Source organism: Varroa destructor, unplaced genomic scaffold (genome assembly GCF_002443255.2).
Source record: "Varroa destructor unplaced genomic scaffold, Vdes_3.0 BEIS01000001.1, whole genome shotgun sequence".
Lineage (NCBI taxonomy): Eukaryota > Metazoa > Arthropoda > Arachnida > Mesostigmata > Varroidae > Varroa > Varroa destructor.
Window position 1 is genome coordinate 4,733,730 of NW_019211454.1, and position 19,592 is coordinate 4,753,321.

At 43.9% G+C, this 19,592-nt stretch overlaps 1 protein-coding gene and 1 long non-coding RNA gene across 10 annotated transcripts in view; one reads left to right on the forward strand and one right to left on the reverse strand.

Annotated features, from left to right (window-relative positions):
• Positions 1-1,858: 1,858 nt before the first annotated feature.
• LOC147758164 (uncharacterized) lies at positions 1,859-6,164 on the reverse strand. Its single transcript, XR_015326604.1, has 3 exons — positions 6,109-6,164; positions 3,443-3,606; positions 1,859-2,323 (listed from the first exon to the last, which is right to left on the reverse strand). It is a non-coding gene; the product is annotated as an uncharacterized LOC147758164 (long non-coding RNA).
• A 1,647-nt stretch (positions 6,165-7,811) lies between these two features.
• Positions 7,812-19,592, forward strand: part of LOC111242950 (uncharacterized) — a 62,353-nt gene continuing 50,572 nt past the window's right edge. For 6 of the 9 annotated variants that reach the window (XR_015319507.1, XR_015319509.1, XR_015319506.1 and 3 more), the window contains exon 1: positions 7,812-8,179. Coding sequence is in view for 1 of the 9 variants with exons in the window: in XM_086978018.1 (XP_086834144.1) it covers positions 8,072-8,179 (108 nt within the window). In the remaining 8 variants the exon portion in view is untranslated. Of the gene's footprint in view, positions 8,180-12,335; positions 12,478-12,804; positions 13,971-19,592 lie in introns of those variants that run through there. The other 3 variants (XM_022787915.2, XM_086978019.1, XM_022787920.2) reach the window with 3 other exon arrangements.

Consider the following 19,592-nt stretch of genomic DNA (forward strand, 5'->3'; position numbering starts at 1 on the left):
TGGTGCAATGGCGCATGCGGACAAGATTGAGGCATTTTACAACAGTCTGGTAAAGTACGTAGCTTGAACTAGACCTCTAGACATAGTCTACGAGGTGATTTTATGGAAGCTAAGGCGCTAAGCGCTATACGGGCAATGCTCGGGCGCTGTAAATTGCAGCCATTGCGTCTAAAATAACGATTGAGCTTGGACGACAGAAACATCGTCTAACCAATCTCAAAAATAACGTACGAGAGCAGAAAATCTGAATCGACGCTGCGAAGCACGAAGAAAATCCGGCAAAAAAACGAAATATGGAAACAGTATCCTAGACGCCCGAAAAGTATTACAACCCAGTCAGACTAAGTACAGCATACATCTATGAATGATTATTATTAACAGCAGGTAATAGAATCAAATGATGGCCATTCTCTGTTGAGTGAAAGTCTAACTACAAATGAGCAAAGTATCAACCGCGGTCATATGACTGAAAGTGGTTTGTGTGTACAGTCAATACTGATGCATTAGGGAAGGATTTATGACCAAACGAACTTCGTGCATCAGAGATTGATATTTCACGACGATTGTGACAGACTGCAGTGTTGGCTGCGAATCAGCACCTCGTACGGACTTGAAGCCTTAATGTTTACAGAGGATGGATTCGAGTCTTCGAAACGCCTAAGTAAATAACGCTTGAACAATGGCTGTGTTCCGCGGTGTCTGTTATTAATTACTTAGACTACGATTGATTGCACATATATATGGGATCGTTCAGTTTCCAGCCATAGGACAGCTTATGTCACCCTGACAATTTTTCGCGCTAGCTAAATTATGTACGGAAATATTTAATAATAGCAATATTTTACCTAGTCAACTCCATCCACACAGTCAAGTACACACCTTACAATGACAGTAACTTTAAGGCAAGTGTAAGCCTGGAGATGGAAAAACTTTTCTGACGTAAACTCATTGAAGATTCTTTATGATATTGTGATACTTGCGCTCATACCGTGCAGGTTAGACAGGTTGCCTCAAAGCAGGGCCTAGCATAATTAAACATACTGATTGATAGGCAGCTTTACTTTGGCTGTCAAGCAAGGTCGGCTTTAAAACAATCAAATCATCTTTACAAGCCGATAATATCATAGGACTAGATACATTAGCTGAATTGTTCGAGTAGTTGTTTCCAGCAGTAAAGATCCTTCTTGCAGTACTTTGTATTTATAGAAAAATTAATCACAGATATTTAGGCTCAGTCTTCTTCTTGAGGATTCGAAGTATCAAGTAAAAATAGCCTAGACAGTGCTTGTCCTGTTATTCGTTCATAATACCACTCAAACTACAAACAGTTAATTACTCAGACAAAAGGCATTTGCATTGGCGTGCGGTACTTGCTAGAATCTTAGAGACTTAATCACCCCCCAGGTGAACTGCGGGAGGCAGTTGCTATTCGTTGTATGCCACTCTGCAGGAGACGATTGATTTGTTGCTTAAATAACCGCATTTACTACAATTGAAATGAGTCCGTTCCTCAGGACAACAAGGACCAGTTATGACGAGTCACCTTAAACGATAGGTGTGCTAGGTATAATCGCAATCTCGAAAATACCTATAATGGCCAGTAGTCTCTTAGAATTGGCTTCACCGTATTTGACCATATGTAGATCATTATCTCATGACAACTCTTCAGCAAGCGTCGTTATAACATAGACAAGAAAGAACCTATTTTTGCCACAAAGGCTGAGATATAGTGTCCTAGCTTCTTTTTTAGGTGTTTATTGTAATCCTGTTAGGATTCCACCTAGTACAAACTAATACTGCACCTCACCTCTCATTTTCGTTTCAATAACGAGCTCCTAAATCTAAGCTCTGCGCACCATTCAAACTTGTTTATAGAATAAGGCCCTATTCATTTTTCCAATTTGGATTGGAAATATTGGAAAAATAACATGAAGGTATTTGAACTTTATAGTACATGGCAAAAAAAAACATCAAGCCTCAATTTATTCTTAGCGGCTCATAAATCGCTATTGAAGAAATTCGGTTAATGGAAACCTAAAGTTACTTGGAACCTGTTTTATCACCGCTTATTTCGCAAGTACAAGCCCGGATTAATTTGCATGAACCTAATCAGGTCAGAACCGAACTTCCGGATCCCCGGTACATCTCATGACCATACTACAAACCGGCGAAATGCCATGTACACTTCGGAACAAACAACTTCATCTGAATCGTTTAATTAAAAATTGATACGATAGCTAGCAAGAAGAATACTTGAAAGACAATCACGGTTGCTTGTGATGTACAGAAGCGTCTGGTAACGGGAGACAACGAATACAAGTACCTGTAAGACGCAAGATGAAGAAAATAACCTCAATGATACAGAGAACATTAACTATGTAAAATATGACGTAATAATAGAAACGCTGCTGCTGCTGCTGCTGCTACTACTGAGATGACAACTATATCCTTTCGAATCGTTCTTTGATTGACTAACATATATTATATCTATGTCATTACTATTATGACCATGACACCTGATAGAAAATATTACAAAGTTACGAGAACAACAAGTCACGAAAATAACAAAAATGGAACAGTAACGCAACGAATAGAAAGTCAAGATAGATCTTTTCAGTAGGCATAAGTGAGTGCTCGTGGCGTGTCGCATACAAAGAACACTTAGGCTTAAGTTATCGATGACGATTATGAAGACACAACAACTCAATGAGATCACTAAGGTACTACTAGCCTTCTATAACGCTGATGCTTTTTGCCACTGTAACATAACAGATGTACTGAGGAATTCTGTTTACGTCACAACAATAAAACGTCTATTGACGGCAGGCTCGTCCATTCGGTACGAGTCGATCCCGATGGTCACTTGTTTGTCAAAAAAAACAATGTTTTAACTTTAAATTATAATTCATATGTGTAAGGTAGACGGTAGCTGAACAGCTCTATCTGGGCCTCTGACATATCTAGACATCGTACGACTATAAATTTTATGAATGACATATGGGTATACCGCGAAAGATCAAGCATTACAACGACATCATCAGGCCGCCTATTGCTAGCCACAACTGTCGATGAACACGCCATCGATGTTCAGTAAAAAAAAAAAAAAAAAAACTACCTATTTTACTTCAAATTAGGGTGATAAATGCTGTAGCTGGTGAAAAAATAAACACTTCCAATAAACATTTAAAAGACTCCTGAGAGTCGGCTCAAGGGAAATCCTGGGGTGGTCTCTAATTTCCTAGATCAGTTTGTGCCAAAAACCTCCGCATTGTCATTAACTCTAGATATCAACACTTAAAACACCGCTAAATAGAATTTCAAAACTCTAGCACGTCAAGCTCTTTGGATCGCCACTAACTATGATATCTAGCTAGCTACTTTTAGAGAAGTCATAGGGAATACTTCTTCCAGATAGACACCTGATGCACAACGGTGTTCATACCAGTTATTTCTTTTCCATGAAACCTCTGTTGCGTTGTCCACCGACGTTTCCTTCTTGGTTGGACTCATGACCCCCCAGCTGTTCCATCCCATATGTCAGTAGTGTATTGTAGACACCCATAGAGAACAGTCCTATTAGAAAGTTGGTTCACTGTGAACGTCGAACTGAAAGCAAACAAGCTACCTGGATTATTTTAGTTGTGATGCAAATACGCCCGAATAAGAACGATAGATCTCCAGTGTTATACAACCTACGCAAAATCAGTGTTCTCTAAGTTTATCCACAGTTATAAACACTGTGTGGCATACGCAGGATTCAAGTCGTCACTTAGAAATTAACGAACCGTTCAATTTAGATACGTTAGATAAGTTAGACGGAACTTGCTATAGAAAGGTTGTCGTTTTTGACATTGCATTTGTTTTTATAATTACGGACGTCCAAATGCAATGAATCTTCTAGACTGTATGTGGTAGTATCGAAGATATCCATCAAGAAGCCATCCGGATCTGTAAAAGCCTTCGGTAGCAAATATTAGCTACAATTAAAAACAGTAATTGCGATCGAACATCTCTAATTATCTTTAGACTTTAACATACTGTACCGTACAATAGAAGTGTACATACATATTTTACCGCAACTTCGATCGGATTCAAAACTTCTAGATCGCAAACAGAAACGCAGCGAGAAGCATCGCGTTTTTCATCAGATTTTTGAGACAGATCATCAGCTCTTATGAACACACTGTTACTCAATCGCAGTAGGGCACGCTCATGATAGATTAGCTTCTCAACTCTGGATGCAAGGACATGGAACCATACAAGTCGCTATGTTCTGCTCGTAAGTGCTCTACTCGTGTTTTCTCCATTGTGTCTCATGTGTTATATCTTTGTATGCTGAAAGCATTTATAACGGCTGGCCTTTCACAAGAAGCGTTCATTCGTTAACCTCAAGTACTGTTTGCCTACAAAAACAATCTCGTAGCTTTTGGAAGAAGGTACGAACCGATGACCTAATACGTTGAGGTTACCGGAGCGCTTTACGGTTATGGTTCAGTATCATAACCTATTAACCGAGGAATTCAATCGACGAAAAGGAACAACAGGTCCATATAAAATTAACCCTTTACTTCATTGTTTGTTTTGGTAAACAATCCATAAAACACCATAATGACGATATATGTTACAACTTGTATAAATGTAACTAAGTTACGCTGTGTGTGTAACGATACATAGATCGAAACAACATAGAGCGAAATACGCTCTATGAAAATAAAAATTTATGTCGAAGTAAGCCATACTAATAAGAAAGAAAAAAAAAAACTCCGATACCTATTTAACCCTTATTTCGTATTGAAGGACCGTGTCCGAATGCCTTGAACAAGTCAGTCTGCATGTCTTACTAGCAATATTGATTTAGTATAGGGCATTCTACCATTTTATCTATCGTTATTAGTATAAAAGTCTCACGCTATAGCACTAAATCGAGGAGACATTGGCTCAACAGCGAGGACATTCCCACATTGATTCCTATACACATAGGCCATATACACAAACTTACATCAACCATAGCGGAACGGGCAAACGAATATCTGGAAAATAACATCTTAAAGAGAGCAGAATAATATGTTTGAAGTGCTCGTTGTGGAAAACATCGTCAAACGGCCCCGTCCAAATAATCGAATGATTGTCTCAGTTCGCTAGCGGTACGTTAAATGTGGCCTTACATGTCGGGCAATGTTTTCTTGCGGTAAGCTACCTTAAAGAAAGAATTAACATTTCATGTATGTGTAGTAACTACCATAGCCATCACAGTGTCAAAGAACAAGCGATTAACTTCTATAAGTTCCTTCATTTTATCACAACGCCTGACTTTATGACACATTAAATAGTTATTAAGCGTACGACGTGCCAAACACGGACGTGTAGGGCAATGTATCGCACAGATGTTAACTGAGGAGTACGCGTGCACTAGGTCAATTAAACGCGCAAAAAATATATACGCTAACTTACGCCGTATGGAAAGTAGAAGAGAAATGTTTTCCCTCTTTGTTCGAGCTGTTAACGTATTTTCATTGCAAAAAGTAACCTACTAAATCAAAAAGAGAAAAAAAAACTTCCTTACTGAGAAAACTTTCATACACCACTGTAAGCTGTACAGTTTAACAAGTTTAAGTTGTACAGAGTATGCTAACCGTTACCGTCTAACAACGGCATGCTGTTCTCGAACTCACTCCCAAAACAGGAAATTACCGTTTGAAGCTCGATCTGAGAGATACACCGAGACAACTTACCACAAGTCGTGTATGCTAAATCGTTGTTTAACTACTGAAAGCATGTTTTGTTACTTTTTTAACTGACCCGAATAAGGATTTCAGAAAAAGCGGTTCTTCAGATGATCTTATGGTCAACAAAACACCGGCAGTGTTCTACAAACGGCAAACAATATTGCTTTACTATAACGCCAGTTTTTGGCTCTTTCGAAAGCGGTTTTGAAGAATGGAATCAGGGAGATGCAAGAGCAGACCACTGTGAAATAAAATTGCAGAGTCGTATTTTCCTCCAAAACAAAGACCTTGGTATTATGTTTTTTACTTTCTAATTTTCGTTTACAGTGCTCATGACATTTAAGAAGCGTGGTATCAAACAAACGAGAAGGTTCGAACTTACAAATTACACATGAGCGAGCGTCCTGTGGGTTCGGCTGTTACGCGTGTCGAGCAAACATCACGATGTGAATATGGTAATATCTTTCTATGCCGCTGAATATACCGTAAGGCCATAAAAAATATTAGCTACAACAAGAAACCTAACGGAGTTAAGGTTTCGACGGTCTGGTTGAACGCTAACCTATATACAATGAATTTTCTACAAGCAGCTTATGTACTAGCGAATACATACCTGAAAATAATGTCTTACTTAAATTCACACAAAAGTTAGGTGATAGCTGAGTTGATCTATTGTTGCAAAGCGGGCCTGCCTTACTTGAAAGGTACGCTGATTCTACACTGTATGGCCTATAATTTCAATTTATATGGCGGATGTCAAAATGACACAATCTTCCAAGAAACAAATTGAGATGGCATACAAAAATAAGCTGTAAAACTCATAATTAGATGTATAGAATTTCGCAGCAATTTTATGTGATGATTTTTCACCTCCTCTAGTAATAACAAGATTGACAGAAGTGAATTTGAACGCGGAACGACACACTAGAGGGCTCGATCCAAACGGACTAAAGAGGCAATTTGACAGAGTTTTCTGCTTTTTTTTTGTGTGTGTGACACTGCACATAGCGAAAACATTATTGTCAGAAATGATTCTAAATGTTTTCCTTTTGGTTTGCTGATGCTGAACTCTGGCATGCGTCGTAAAACTGCAGTAGTTTGTATTACCCAAGCGAACTAGGCACTGTTTTGGGGGTTGTTAGTGTTCTTTATAAAAACGACAAATTCGTGTTTATTCAAAGTTTTGCTCCAATTACTCAATATTTTCTGGATCACTCTGAATCTGAAGAAACCTAAGAGTTCTTTGAACTGCAAAAAATACGCTAATTGCACAGGATAATACAGGTAAAAGAAAAATATACTGTCAATAGGTTTTTCGTTGGAGGATTTGTTTATCATGAATAAGCTGTTCCAGTTGACTTTGTACAGCTTGGTGTACATTATAAATGGTACCAATCGATGCATAGTCAAGTTGTTATTGCACAATGAGCATTTAATCATTTTCAAAGAAGCTTTTTGTGACTAGAAAATGATGACAATCAATAGGTGAAATGACTACTCTACTCGTATAACAGTCTCCTTGTCGTTTGTGTTTAGCAAGTGGGCAACAACTGTGAGCAGATTTGGCCCCTCTAAAGGTTTTTCAAGGTGTGAGGGTAACTCAGAGCTAGGGTGGCAACGCCGCCATCTTCTAATCCATTCGTCGTAACTCCTACTAGAACCCATTTCGAGTATGCGGCGGTCTCCCGCTTAGTTGTCAAAAGCTAATTGCATACATGGATTTTCGATATGGATCTTCTCTTGTGTGAACTTACCACCTAGTAACATTTGACACTGGGTGAAATCACTGTCTTACTCTCGTGCTGTCCGTAAACAGCGTTTCCGTCTTCCCTTAATGGGCTTCATTAACGGGGAGAATTTACCGATTTCCGGGAATCATCGGAAATACTGTTACACACCTGAGCATAATGTGAACAATTACAAGACCCGATGGGGTCATTAGGTCAATTAGTGCTGATCTCTTTATCCCGAACTTGAAAGTAATTGCACAGATTTTAAGTAGTTGGTGTCGTCTGCTTGGGTGAGCGTTCTTTTCAGATAAAGTAGCTTACGCACTCAGTCATTAAACATGTTAGACCTATGATACCTGTCCCAATCATGTAATCTGCGTCTACGAGCTCCAAGATAATAGTAACAAAGCAGAAACTAGGTTTATGAAGAAGTTTCGTTCATAAAGCTCGAAACGTTTGTCAGATGCTAAGTTCGCCAAATACATATATAGAAAATACGCGTCAATATGTCCGATCTAATCCGCTTTCCTTCCTCGAATACAGGCTTGGGTCGCGCGTGCTGAATCATACTTTATCAAACCAGAGAGAGCTTGAACGTGCCGACAACAGTAACAAATGCAACGGGAGCGCGTCCCACTGAATGGTATCACTAGGACCAAGCAACTAGTGCAAAAGTTGAAGTACAAATCTCAAGTTCGAACATCCGCAATCGTCTGCCTAAAGGTAATGTACAAGAACTACTTGTGTAGACTGAACAAATATTCTACTTTAGATAATTCGAATATTCATACTGGACATTTGTTCTCCGCTGTCCTGCTAGTTCGCAGCTTTTAACATTTTTCGTATCATTTCGCAGACCTGCAGGTGGTCACAATGTGGAACGAACGATTTCAAAAGATAGTTTTGTCAAAGTTTTGTCACTTTAGACTAGTGGTCGGTGTCATGTACTATCATGTCGGTCGCCCTCGAATGCAATATTTAATTTTGCTGCGACACTAGTTTGTCAGCTACATGTGATAATATAGTGTGCTTTGGCAAGTCTCAATGATCGTCTGAGCAGGAGTTCTGTTCAACAAACAACTCATCGGTGGCAACCTGTTTATTTGTTATCACAGTCTGTTAGTACATAAAAATATATTTAAGCTATAAACTTGACGCCCTCCGCCCCCTCTCACAACACTCAAACGATGATGGCACTCACTAGCCGTTTGTTCCTCCCTCGTGAACGCCAGTCGCATCGGCCGCGCCGCATCACCCGCGGCGGCCACCAACAATCAAGTTGCCCCCACTGTCAGACCCGATTACCGTGTTTAGCTGCTCTTCTGTCTGCCGCCAGCCCACATCGCCATCGTCATAATCATCATCATCAATATCATCGAGTCGACATCTACTCATCGGAGTAACCATCTTGCCCAGCAAGATGGCCGCGCCAACCAATAAAAAACATCGCACTTGTTAATGCCACAGAATGGCGGCCAACCAGTCAGCGCGACTCGTAATTTGCTTGCCTTTGCATGTGGTAGTAGCAGCGATCTTTCGCCAGCAGCAGCAGCAGTAGCGGCGGCGGCGGCGCTGCTGCCGCCGCCGCCGCCGCCGCCGCAGTGCCTGCAGCAACACACCATAACACAGAGGCAGACAGGCAGCGAACGAAACTCAGAAGCGCCATCGGCGGATGAGGCTGTATCTAGCCTTGTTGTCGGTATCGTCGGCTGCGGCTATATGCCATTAGATGGTTCGGGCCATGAGTGTGTGCGTCTGTCTGGTTGAACGCACAGCTCCGCTGTGTGTCGAAGACGACGACTACTGCTCCGACCCGTAGCGCTGGTAGCGGTGTTTGTTGGCTCCCCTCTCTGTGTCTCTCTGTCTTCGTTCGTGTGCCGCCGAGCCGTACTGTGCTGTGCTGTGCTCCGTGTCTTCGGACTGTGATGGTGCTGCTGCCAGCGGCTGCGTGAGCGCTGGCGTTCAGTATGCAAGTGTGAGCCGCGAGACAGGGCAGCGAGCCAAAAGTGGCAGCCGCTAGTGGTAGCAAGAGTCGTAGCCGAAACGGTGAACGGGCCAGTTAGTTAGCTGAAAGCAGCGGCGGCGGCGGCGGCGGCGGCAGCAGCAGCAGTAGTTGTAGCTAGCCAGTCGGAGAGGTCTGCCAGGCAAAGACAGCAGCGGCCTCTGTGTGATTGCATGTGAGAGTGTGTAAGTGTGCATGCGTGCGTTTGCGAACACCGCCGTCAGCAGCAGCAGCAGTAGTACTACTGTGTTGTGCGAGTTGCTTCGTGCGCCCGCTGCTGGCAGCTTCATAGCCACGGCTGTGGGCTGCCTGTTCCCTGGCGTGTTGTCGTGTGCTTAGTGTATTGCGTCGCTAGCGGAGGACTGCCACCGGCAGCGAGTCAAGCTGAGCCGACTCGGCACACAGTCACAGCAACAGCAGCAGCAGCATCAACAGAGCTAGCTGGTCGCCGCCATCGCGGCCGTCGTCGTCGTCGTCGTCGTCCGGACTAGAAGTAGTAGTAGCGCTGGCTCGATCGGTCTCGGTCGGTCGGTCGGTCGGTCGGTCGGTCGGTCGGTCGGGCGGTCGGTCGGTCGGTCGGTCGGTCGGTCTCGATTGGTCCGTCGCTAGCTCGATCCATTCTTTCGTTCGTGCTGTGGCCTGTGCTGCTGTGCTGTGGCCTGTGCTGCTGGCCGTGCTCGTCCCTGGTCATAGTGGTGATATTCGTAGTTGTAGTGTTGAAGACGGCAGCAGCAGCCGCAGCAGTAGTCACAACAACGCGATGTTGTGTTATTGTGATGTTTTGGCCGTCGTCGTCGTCGTCGTCGCCGTCGTCGTCGTCGTCGTCGCCGTCGTCGTCGTCGCCGTCGTCGTCGTCGCCGTCGTCGTCGTCGCCGCCGCCGCCGCATTCGGGGGTACTGGCATTGATGGCATTACGGTGCAGTGACTGTGATGTTGTGTCGTGAGCTACGCTGGCCCGGAGCTAGCAGCAAATACAGCCAACATCGTCGTTGGCAGTACAGCAGGAACCATCATAGTCGGTTGTTGGCAGGCCACGAACGACGAGCCTAAACCAAAGTAAGGCAAAACAGAGCTTGGCAAGCAGGCGGCGAACAGGCAAACAACACGAAAAGCAACACATAACGCAAGTTTTCGCCAAGCTCTTCCACGAAAGATATTATTGCCTAGCACCATGGCCAAGCCGAACGCAAGCTGAACGGTTGTTGTAACAGCCGTCGCCGCCACTTATGAAGCGTTCGCAGCGATGTGGGCATTTATGAGTTTGTGCAACTTGCGAGAAGTTGATTTCGTGTGACGCCGATACTGAGTACGTCGATCGTGATTACCTTGAAAGACAACAAAAGCGACCGCAACGAAGAGAGTTGACTGAAGTTAACGACATCATTTCAACACTGGGGTGGATACACCTGTCTACAGTATCTGTGTATGTACGTGTGAGCGTCGATGAATTTTTTTGTCCACCATTTCTACAAAGACTACTGCTGCAAGATCTGATAGTAAGTTGTACTATTTCTGCAAGAAGTGGCCTTAGGCCACTGTATTGTTTGTTATCAGACGGCCACAACATCGTACCTATTTTACGGAGCGCGTTTGGAACGATTGATGCGACACGACAAAGTGTTGTCGGGTCCGATCGGCGCCCTACATGTGCTTAGTGTTTAACTACTGCGTTTATGCGGAACTGTCGAAACGGCGAAAAGACTATTGGACTAAGCCAGCATTGTTTACGGCAAATTCATACTGCTGCCCTTCAGTGGCAACAGGCCACCGCAGGCCGTAGCCGGAGCAGCAGCAGGCTTCAGCAGCGTGCAGGTGAGCTGCAGGTGGCGGGGGGCCGCCCCGGCTCAGCTGTCTGTCTCAATACAGCAACAGCGACACCAGTAACAGTAGTAGAACCATTACAAGTAATTTTGTTATAAGATTGTTGTTCGTATCAAGAGCGCGGCAACATCTGCACTACAACAACAACGACGACAATAACAATAGCAGCTGCAGCAGTAGCTGCGGCTCAAGCCGTGACACGACGTCACCGAGTCCATAGATTACGATGGTGAATCAGCGGGATTCCTGTAGTACGAAGACCATCCGCAACGTTTCGATTATCAGCGACGAGAGCCAAAGCGACACTACGATTCGCGAACAAACCAGGAACAGTTGTAACGAGCTTTTTTGCAGCTTTTACTGTTGTCCCTTGAGCGAATACAACGCAGAGCTCAACTGCAGTGATACCCGCTTCAGCGGACAGCCAGTGCAGCTTCAGCGTCGTCGTCGTCAACAACAGCTGCAAAATCAACAAGTCTCCCTCGCAGGACAACATCAACGGAAACCGCAGCTAGATACTTGTCGTTGTCGCAGTTGTCGACAACTTTCGCTAAATCGCCGCCGCCGCCGCCGCCTCGTCGTTGTTCTCATAGCACTGCTAGTGGTAGAGGTGTTTCTACGTAAAGCTGTTACGGACCAAACGGCCGTTGCCGCGGCAGAAATCGTGGCTACTGATGCATCGGCAGCAGCACTAGTACGGATCGTGCTTGCCCGAACAGTGAGAATTGTCCCCGAAATCCTTTACCGCTGCGAACAACAACAGCAACAAATTCGATCCGCCGCCGCCTATGCCGCTGTAATAGCAGCAGCCTTGAGTGATCATCCACAGGGGCCGCAACAACGACACGCATCCTTTTGCAGTAGCAGCAGCGTGTCGGGGCACGGCAAGTGTCGCATCTCGACCAATAATAATAATAAGCAGCATCGACCGCGCCACCGACTGCTTAACAAGGACACTAACATTGATAGTGATATCGACGACGACAGCTATACCAACAGATACAGTGTAGCGGCCGCTTCGACGTGCGTAGCTCCAGCTACCCGTCGCAATAGTGGATTTTCATTTTGTTCAGTGAAAACGACGTCCGAATCAGCAGTGAAAATCGGCGCCTTCGCTGGCGAGCCCGTGGCCGCGCTGCCGGCCGCTTGCAAATAGGCGTATAGCAAGCAGCCTTGCGGGCCACAGGCGAACATTTAGGTGCGTCCACGTCTACTTTAGCAATAGGAAATAGGTGTTGGTGCTAGTGCTGGTGTTTATTCTTTAATGTTATTACGGCCTCCGTTGTTGTCGTCGACGGAGACGCGCGATAGTTTGTCGCGATCTTAGCCAGAAGTGTCGTGTTTTTCTATTTGAATAAACATAGTGTAGTCAGTCACTTAGATGGATGTCAAGTTTCTATGAAGTTAATATTTTCCCTGTTGAGGCTGACGGCTGGATCACAATCGACGAATTTTCGTTGGTCTTTATGGAGTCCCCGAGGAAGTTTCATGGGCCGTTCTGCGGTTTTATCACGGCCGTTGCTTCACGTGCTTGCTGTATTTGTGCATGTGTGTATGTGTGTGTATCTGTGATCATCGTGTTATCGTATGGCGCGCTTGATGAAGATCGTGGAGTGGCCCTAGGTTTCAGTTCTGCGAGAGTTTCGATTGGATTTTGGTGCAATATTTCAGCATAAGGCCCATAACAATGCTGATAGAGTCGTTAGATGTGTTTTAAAGGGGTACGCGTTGTTTTGGTGTGCGCGAAAAATTAGCAGACGTTGTGGGCAGAGGAAGTGGGTGACGAGGGAACTGTCTGATAGAATTGGATATGTGATACCATGATAATGCCCAGTACTCCCGAGAGGGAGAATCATTCGTTGCTTGACCACCGGTGGTGGAAACTCGGCGTTTGTGCGTATGTCGTATAAAGAGGATCTAATTTCGGTGATTATGCGTGCAGCGATCTAAAGGTGTTTCACGCCAAAGTGAGCTCTGTCATGTGTTATCTGTACCTGCAACAGTTCAAAGAGGTCCGAAAAATCGAACTTTTCCATGCGTGGATATGATTAGTACCACGTTCGTATGCTTAATACAGATTAGTGTATTTTCCGTATCATGAGCGACGTGCAGATTCAGTTCCCTGAAGACGGTTCGCGGAACCCAAGGCAGTAGCCTGGTTGTCTTCAATGGACCTCGCTGTGACGACCGTCGGCTCAGTAAGGAAGAGAGAGCTATGACGTTTCATCAGCATGAAGCTGTATTTCACTGATTGGCCGCGGTTGACGTTGCCTGCTGTTATCGAAAGAGTTATTGATTTTTCAGTTAGTCCACACTATGCGCCCACTACCACTCTACCGGGGCGCGAGGGTTTCCATTCTAAACCCACTTCTGAATGTCTCGCCGTGTTTCTATTCTCTTACTTGTGTTAATGCAATCGATCTCAATGTGCAATGGATATCTTTTTCTTCACTTCGACAAGTGTTTACGACGCCGGTGTTCATTATAGTAGCTTTAGCAGCGGCGTAAGCAGTGACTTCGTGATAACAGACCCTGGGCCCGCTGTTTTCGCAACATAATTGCCAATCGCCTCAACCTAATCGGTTGCCTTTCCGTTCCTCCGCAAATCCTCTGGCGTGGCATAAATGGCAACAGTATAAAGGACGGATACCTCATCTTTTCTACTCGAAAAATGACTATACCTTCAATGCGGTGCAGTACTGTTTTTATGATAGATGGCTTCAATTTCTAGTTGAAGATGTATTTGCTCTGTGTGAATTCATAGCCATTGCGTATATATACATATATAATTTTTTTTACGGAAGGAAAGTGAATGTAAAATTGCTCAATTTTTTTTAGTTAAATTTGAATATATTTCATTTATTATATTAACTTAGGCTATTAGTTGTTTCAGTTTATATAAATTGTGTGTCTTAAGATTCAATCAACTATTCTGAAAAAGGTGTCGAGTCACGGATACCTTAGTTTATGGATTGTTACTAGTTAAGCAGAAGCGCTGTTTTATTGCAAACTCAGAAAATGTCTACGCCTCGTAAAGTCACTATCGATCATTATTGACCTGTCATTCATTGATAGGTGAACAGTCACCGATAGTTTGTTAAACTGTCAAAATAATGAGCGAAATCTAAAAAAATGAATTATTTTGAAAAGAAAATCCGACAGACCCATCCCGAAGGAGTGACCTGCATTTGCTGATTATAACGAAATGGCATTATGACATAACTTATGATACATTTCCTTTTCGCCGCAATTATGACTCGCATCTTTCACTCTTTATTATGTTCCATAGTATTATTAGTAATAGCCTCTAGCTTTCGTTCAATTGACAACGGTACTGTAGTAATTGCCCCTTCATTTGGTGCTGTCCCATCATGCCGCTGTTGCCGGTAGTTGTTGATGTTCTCGAAGACGACGAGATGACTGTGGCTGTGTTGATCTAGGGACGGCGGTGGAGATTCTCGCGTAATGCTCCTGCTGTTAATGCTGGAAGCGTCTTTGGTGCGCTTTCTTTTTCCATTTACATGGCCTTCTTCTGCCGCTGTTCTCTCGGTCGCGTTCGACCCAGCGACGACGCCACGACGTTCATTCGACAGCGTCGAACGCCAGCGGTATAGCTGGCGTGTCGGTGTCGTCGGAATCCAACACCTCAATATGTAATAGTGTATCGGTACATGTGCTACAGTGAATGTACAGGGTATGTACGCATACCACTACGGTGTCTCTATCTGTGTACCTATAGTTACTACGTGCGAATCGGGATAAAAATGTAGAATATACCTAATTCGACGACAGTTCAACATGGGACAAGGCGGGAAACGCAACGGCAAAGGATAGCGGCAGGACGAGAGCTTGGCTATATTTGCAGCTGTATCTCTCGTTTGTGTTTAGCGTCACGGCTGCCTTACGGCCGCCGTCATCATGATCCTCAATATGATCATCCCATCTCGTACGGAGAGGGAGGAGCTCGCGTACTCACAATTTTTATCTTTGACTTTTCCTGGAGAGTCGTCGCGAGCGGTGCGCGGATGGCCTTTGAGTAGCACCGCCATCGCCGCGGTCGGCAGCAGTAACGGTAACATTAGAATCGATGTATCCAGCAACCAGCCATCACCACGAGATATTAGCTACGATGACATTGCGACTCTCTGTAGTAACTACAACTGCAGCAGAAGGAAAGACGAAACACAGACTCTCATAGACTAAAGATACGTAGATAAATCGAGTGCAAAAAAAAGATCAAAATGTGACAATCTTAACTAGCTTTTAGCGTTTGGCCACAGGTCGAACCGCTGCTGCTGTTCCCAGTTAATGCGCGCTTTGGGCCGATTTCGTTGGCTGTTTCCAGCTTTTTGGGTCTGTCAATCAAACATAGACCCCTCATCGCTGGTCGTCGATTTACGTCCAAGAGGCAAATAAAACAGTGATACGCAAAGAAAGACAGAACTAGGTACAGATAAGCGGCTTCTGCCATTGCCAACCTAAAATTCAGGCGTACCAAGAGTATGCATGCAGCGTGCGATCCAGGCGTTAGACGAAGGACAAGTAACAGTGACGTCGACGAAAGTAACAATGGCCACAATAACAATGGTGATGAATCAGTGACAAAGGCAACTCAGCTAGAGCAAATAAGCAGCCATGGGTTTGACACCCCTATGGTTCGCCGGCTGGCGTAAAGCCGCTGACGGCGGCAGCGGTCACGGCGCCAATGGCATCCCGATACCACGATTATGATTCGTGATATTGTTGAATGGCTCCTGTTGCTGGTGCCGTTGCAAGCCTGCACGGCGATGAACGTCAAGGCGAGCGAATTGAGACATTACGGACGGTCCTGTATCGACGACAGTAGCAGCGGCAGAGCGATAGAGAGCAGGCAGCACCTTCACTTAAATCATTTTAGATAGTACTGGTAGAAGGTTTTGTAAGGGCCTGTAAAGACAGGACCAGACTCTAGGCTACCCTTATCCATGGTTGTAGTACCTAGCTTCCTGAAATAAGTCAACAAGCTACTTGGATAGATGGTGATAAAAAGAAACTAAATATATATGTATTCCTATACACAGTTTAGGCGTCGTTTTTTCGAAGGCGAGAACAGAACGGTGAGCAGAAGTTAAGCCGAGTTGTCGTCAATCAGAGATATTATGTCGATATTAGCTAGCGTCATTGGGTTTGTCAGAAATAAGTTACGAAAAGGTTATGCAAAACTGTAGCGTTAAGTGTAGTTTTCTTGTTTTGCTTTGATTATTGCTACCTTTTTATAAAAATTCGAAGTGTTGACTGCGTAATGAAAAATATTCGTAGATGCTTGCACGAGTTTGTCTGACCGGAAACCACGTACGTATCACTGAAAATTCTCATAAGTTATCTAAATAAGTTTCGATGCTGCTTCAGTAAACTTTTGCTTCAAACGGTTGGCTCACAGCGCCGAACAAAGTGTATCTCCGAACTGGCATAATTTTCATGATTTATTTGATCTTTTTTAACTATACTTAACGTTTGTAAATATATGACGGCTGTAGAAGCTCTGCTTGTAGTATGTAATTGCTTATAGTAGTATATCGTTGGGAGCTACAAGCAGCTTATTGAGGCGGAAGTATTTTACTCAATGGAGAATATTTAATTACGAGCGCTTAGTAACAGCGGTAGCAATACGAATGGATTCCTCCAAAGAGTAACTACTTAACGTAGAAAACTCATATATTTTAAATTGCGTACAATATCTGTGGGGTACATGGCAAGGCAAATTGTTCCGTTCGCGTACATTAAGGCAAAAAAAAACTAGTCAAATGAGATCAGCTGTAAGTGTCTACAGTCGAGCAAGGCCATGGCTTGGCCTAAGCTCTAGGAATTACAGCGACAGCATTAAAAAGATTATTATTTTTCACTCTATGGCTTGCTAAAACCTGCCGCCGACCTTTGTCCAGGGTGCGTCAATATGACATGCAGTGAGATTATAATTACAGGGAGAACCGTAAAACCTTTTTAGGTATTACACAACCTGATGTTATTTCAGCCAGTCGAAATCTTTTGTCTTCGTCCCGTATATGTGCAATTCTCAATGTTGTTTGCAACTCATAAATAATTCTGTGGTGATAGAAAACCTTACATATATAGATTCTGCCATATAGATTTGCTGCCTTAGGGGACTGCGAAGGTAAACGACGCCTATCGACACATGAGTTAGATATGACTGTTTACATTTTATGTGGACGATAAAAGACAATGAAATAGACAGAAAAAAGGTGGCCAGTTGACTTTATCTTGTGACAAAAATAGCTAAAGTCACTGTTACAGGCCAGTGCGGTAATGCTGACTCTCTTTAAGAGCTCATAGATCAGTTCTAAGGGTTTTCATCTCGGATCCTTACCGCTACCGACCGACTGACTTCACCATGCTATGCAAATCAATATACATTTTGTCGAAGCTAGACGCCTTCGTTTATAACCAATATTAGTTAAAAAAAAAAGCTGCTTTTTTCACCGCCACTTCAAAATTCAGGATAACTTCAACAGGTTTACAGGAATGAAGGGAGTCAAAAAATTTGTTCTTCCTTGTTTTCTTGTCTTTTGTTCTTCAATTCAGTCGGCTCCAGACAGCTGATCATAATTTTTTGTTATTGGATGTGCATCTTCGATCGCCCGCAACTACTAATACATATCATTACATTATATGTCGGCACCTATTGTCATAGCTGTTCCAAGTTTGATTGCTTATCACTCGCGCAGTGACGAATAATTTTTGACAGTAATAATGAAATATTCACTAATACGAAACGTCACGCCTCCGTCGTTCATAAATCACATAAAATAATTAGTATGAAACTCTCTAAATTGTATCGGTATCTTGCCCATCACAAAACGGTTTTGGTATTCTCACTTCTGTGGTGGTTTGTTGACATAGTGCCGCCAGCTGCGGACCTGCCTACAATAGATCCGTGTTGTGTGCGTATTCGAGACCTCGTCGTGCACACTTTGGAGGTCCTCTCCTTCGCTTCTCCGCATCAAAGGTGCTACGGAAGAAAAACGCTGCCATAATCAAGCACGTCATTGTCACGATGTTTAAACATTCGTGATGTGTCACGTCAGCGGTGTCCAATGGTGTTTTCTGGTGGGAACACTGACCTAGATTTGATACGCGAACGGGGAAGTTCGTCGACATGGGAACGGGAGGTTCTAGTCCTTTTATCGTTCCACCGATATAAAAACGAGAGGAACACACGATATAGGAAATGTCATCACTTTACCAGGATTAGAAGCCATCGCCTTGTTCGTATCCGATAAAACGGGTACACCGCTGATAGCATTATCGCCATTTTATCAGGGCATTTAAGATCGTTTCGTCTTTGTAAAGTCGCTCTGCCAAAGTATCTAGAGAAAATTAGGAAACCCCATTTGAACGAGTGGCAGAAGCAGCCCGCAACACAGCCACCCACTGACACACCAACATATACACAGGTACAGTGCCAAGCGGCCAGCAAGGGGCTGTCAATCAGCTGATGAGTGCGTTTCGGGTTTAAATAGGTTTTTCGATGTTACTGTGGCGGCTCATTCCACCAGCTCCGACGACTACCGTAATCGAGCATCGTTATTACCCGTCCCTCTATTTGTACGTGTAGCTGATGACCGCTAGAGCATCGAGAGTCCGAGGGATCGGCCGTGATGAACAGTGGGGAGAGTAAGTTTGCAATTTGGGCAAGCCCAAAGCGCCGAAATGCGGCATCACCACACGCATTCATTCATAGCCACAATTTGTAGACGTGCAGGAGCATAATTTGTCGTCGTCGTCGATTGCTGTTTACAGGCAATCTCCAGTTGTGCATCATATAGTAGTATACTTTAAATTATGTATAGTCAGACGGGTTCCACAATGAACGCGTAACAATACCGTGAAGATCCACTGATCACCTTGCAACACTTTTCTTTCGCACTCGCCGCGGTGCCAATAACGGAACGCGGCATGCGATCGGTGTACTAGCCGGATCGCACTACATTGTCATTGCTAGAAGTACGAGCGCGCAACTATGCCCTTATACAAATGCGAATTTAGAGACGTGCTTATCAGTAACAATGATAAGAGGGAGATTATCCGTTTGTATCGATCGTTCGTATGCTCTGATCGTTATTTCTGCTGTTGTTATTGCTTCTACATACTTCTGCGACATACTGCTGTGGCGCTCATTAGGGCAAAAACTATCGCTAACATTAGACTATTGATAGGTGGGCCCGGAGGCTACTGATCATCGATGTCCGTCTGTTTAGTACATGGGCTGTAGAACGAACTGGCGCCATAGACACGGTCTATTTACAACAGTGTGCA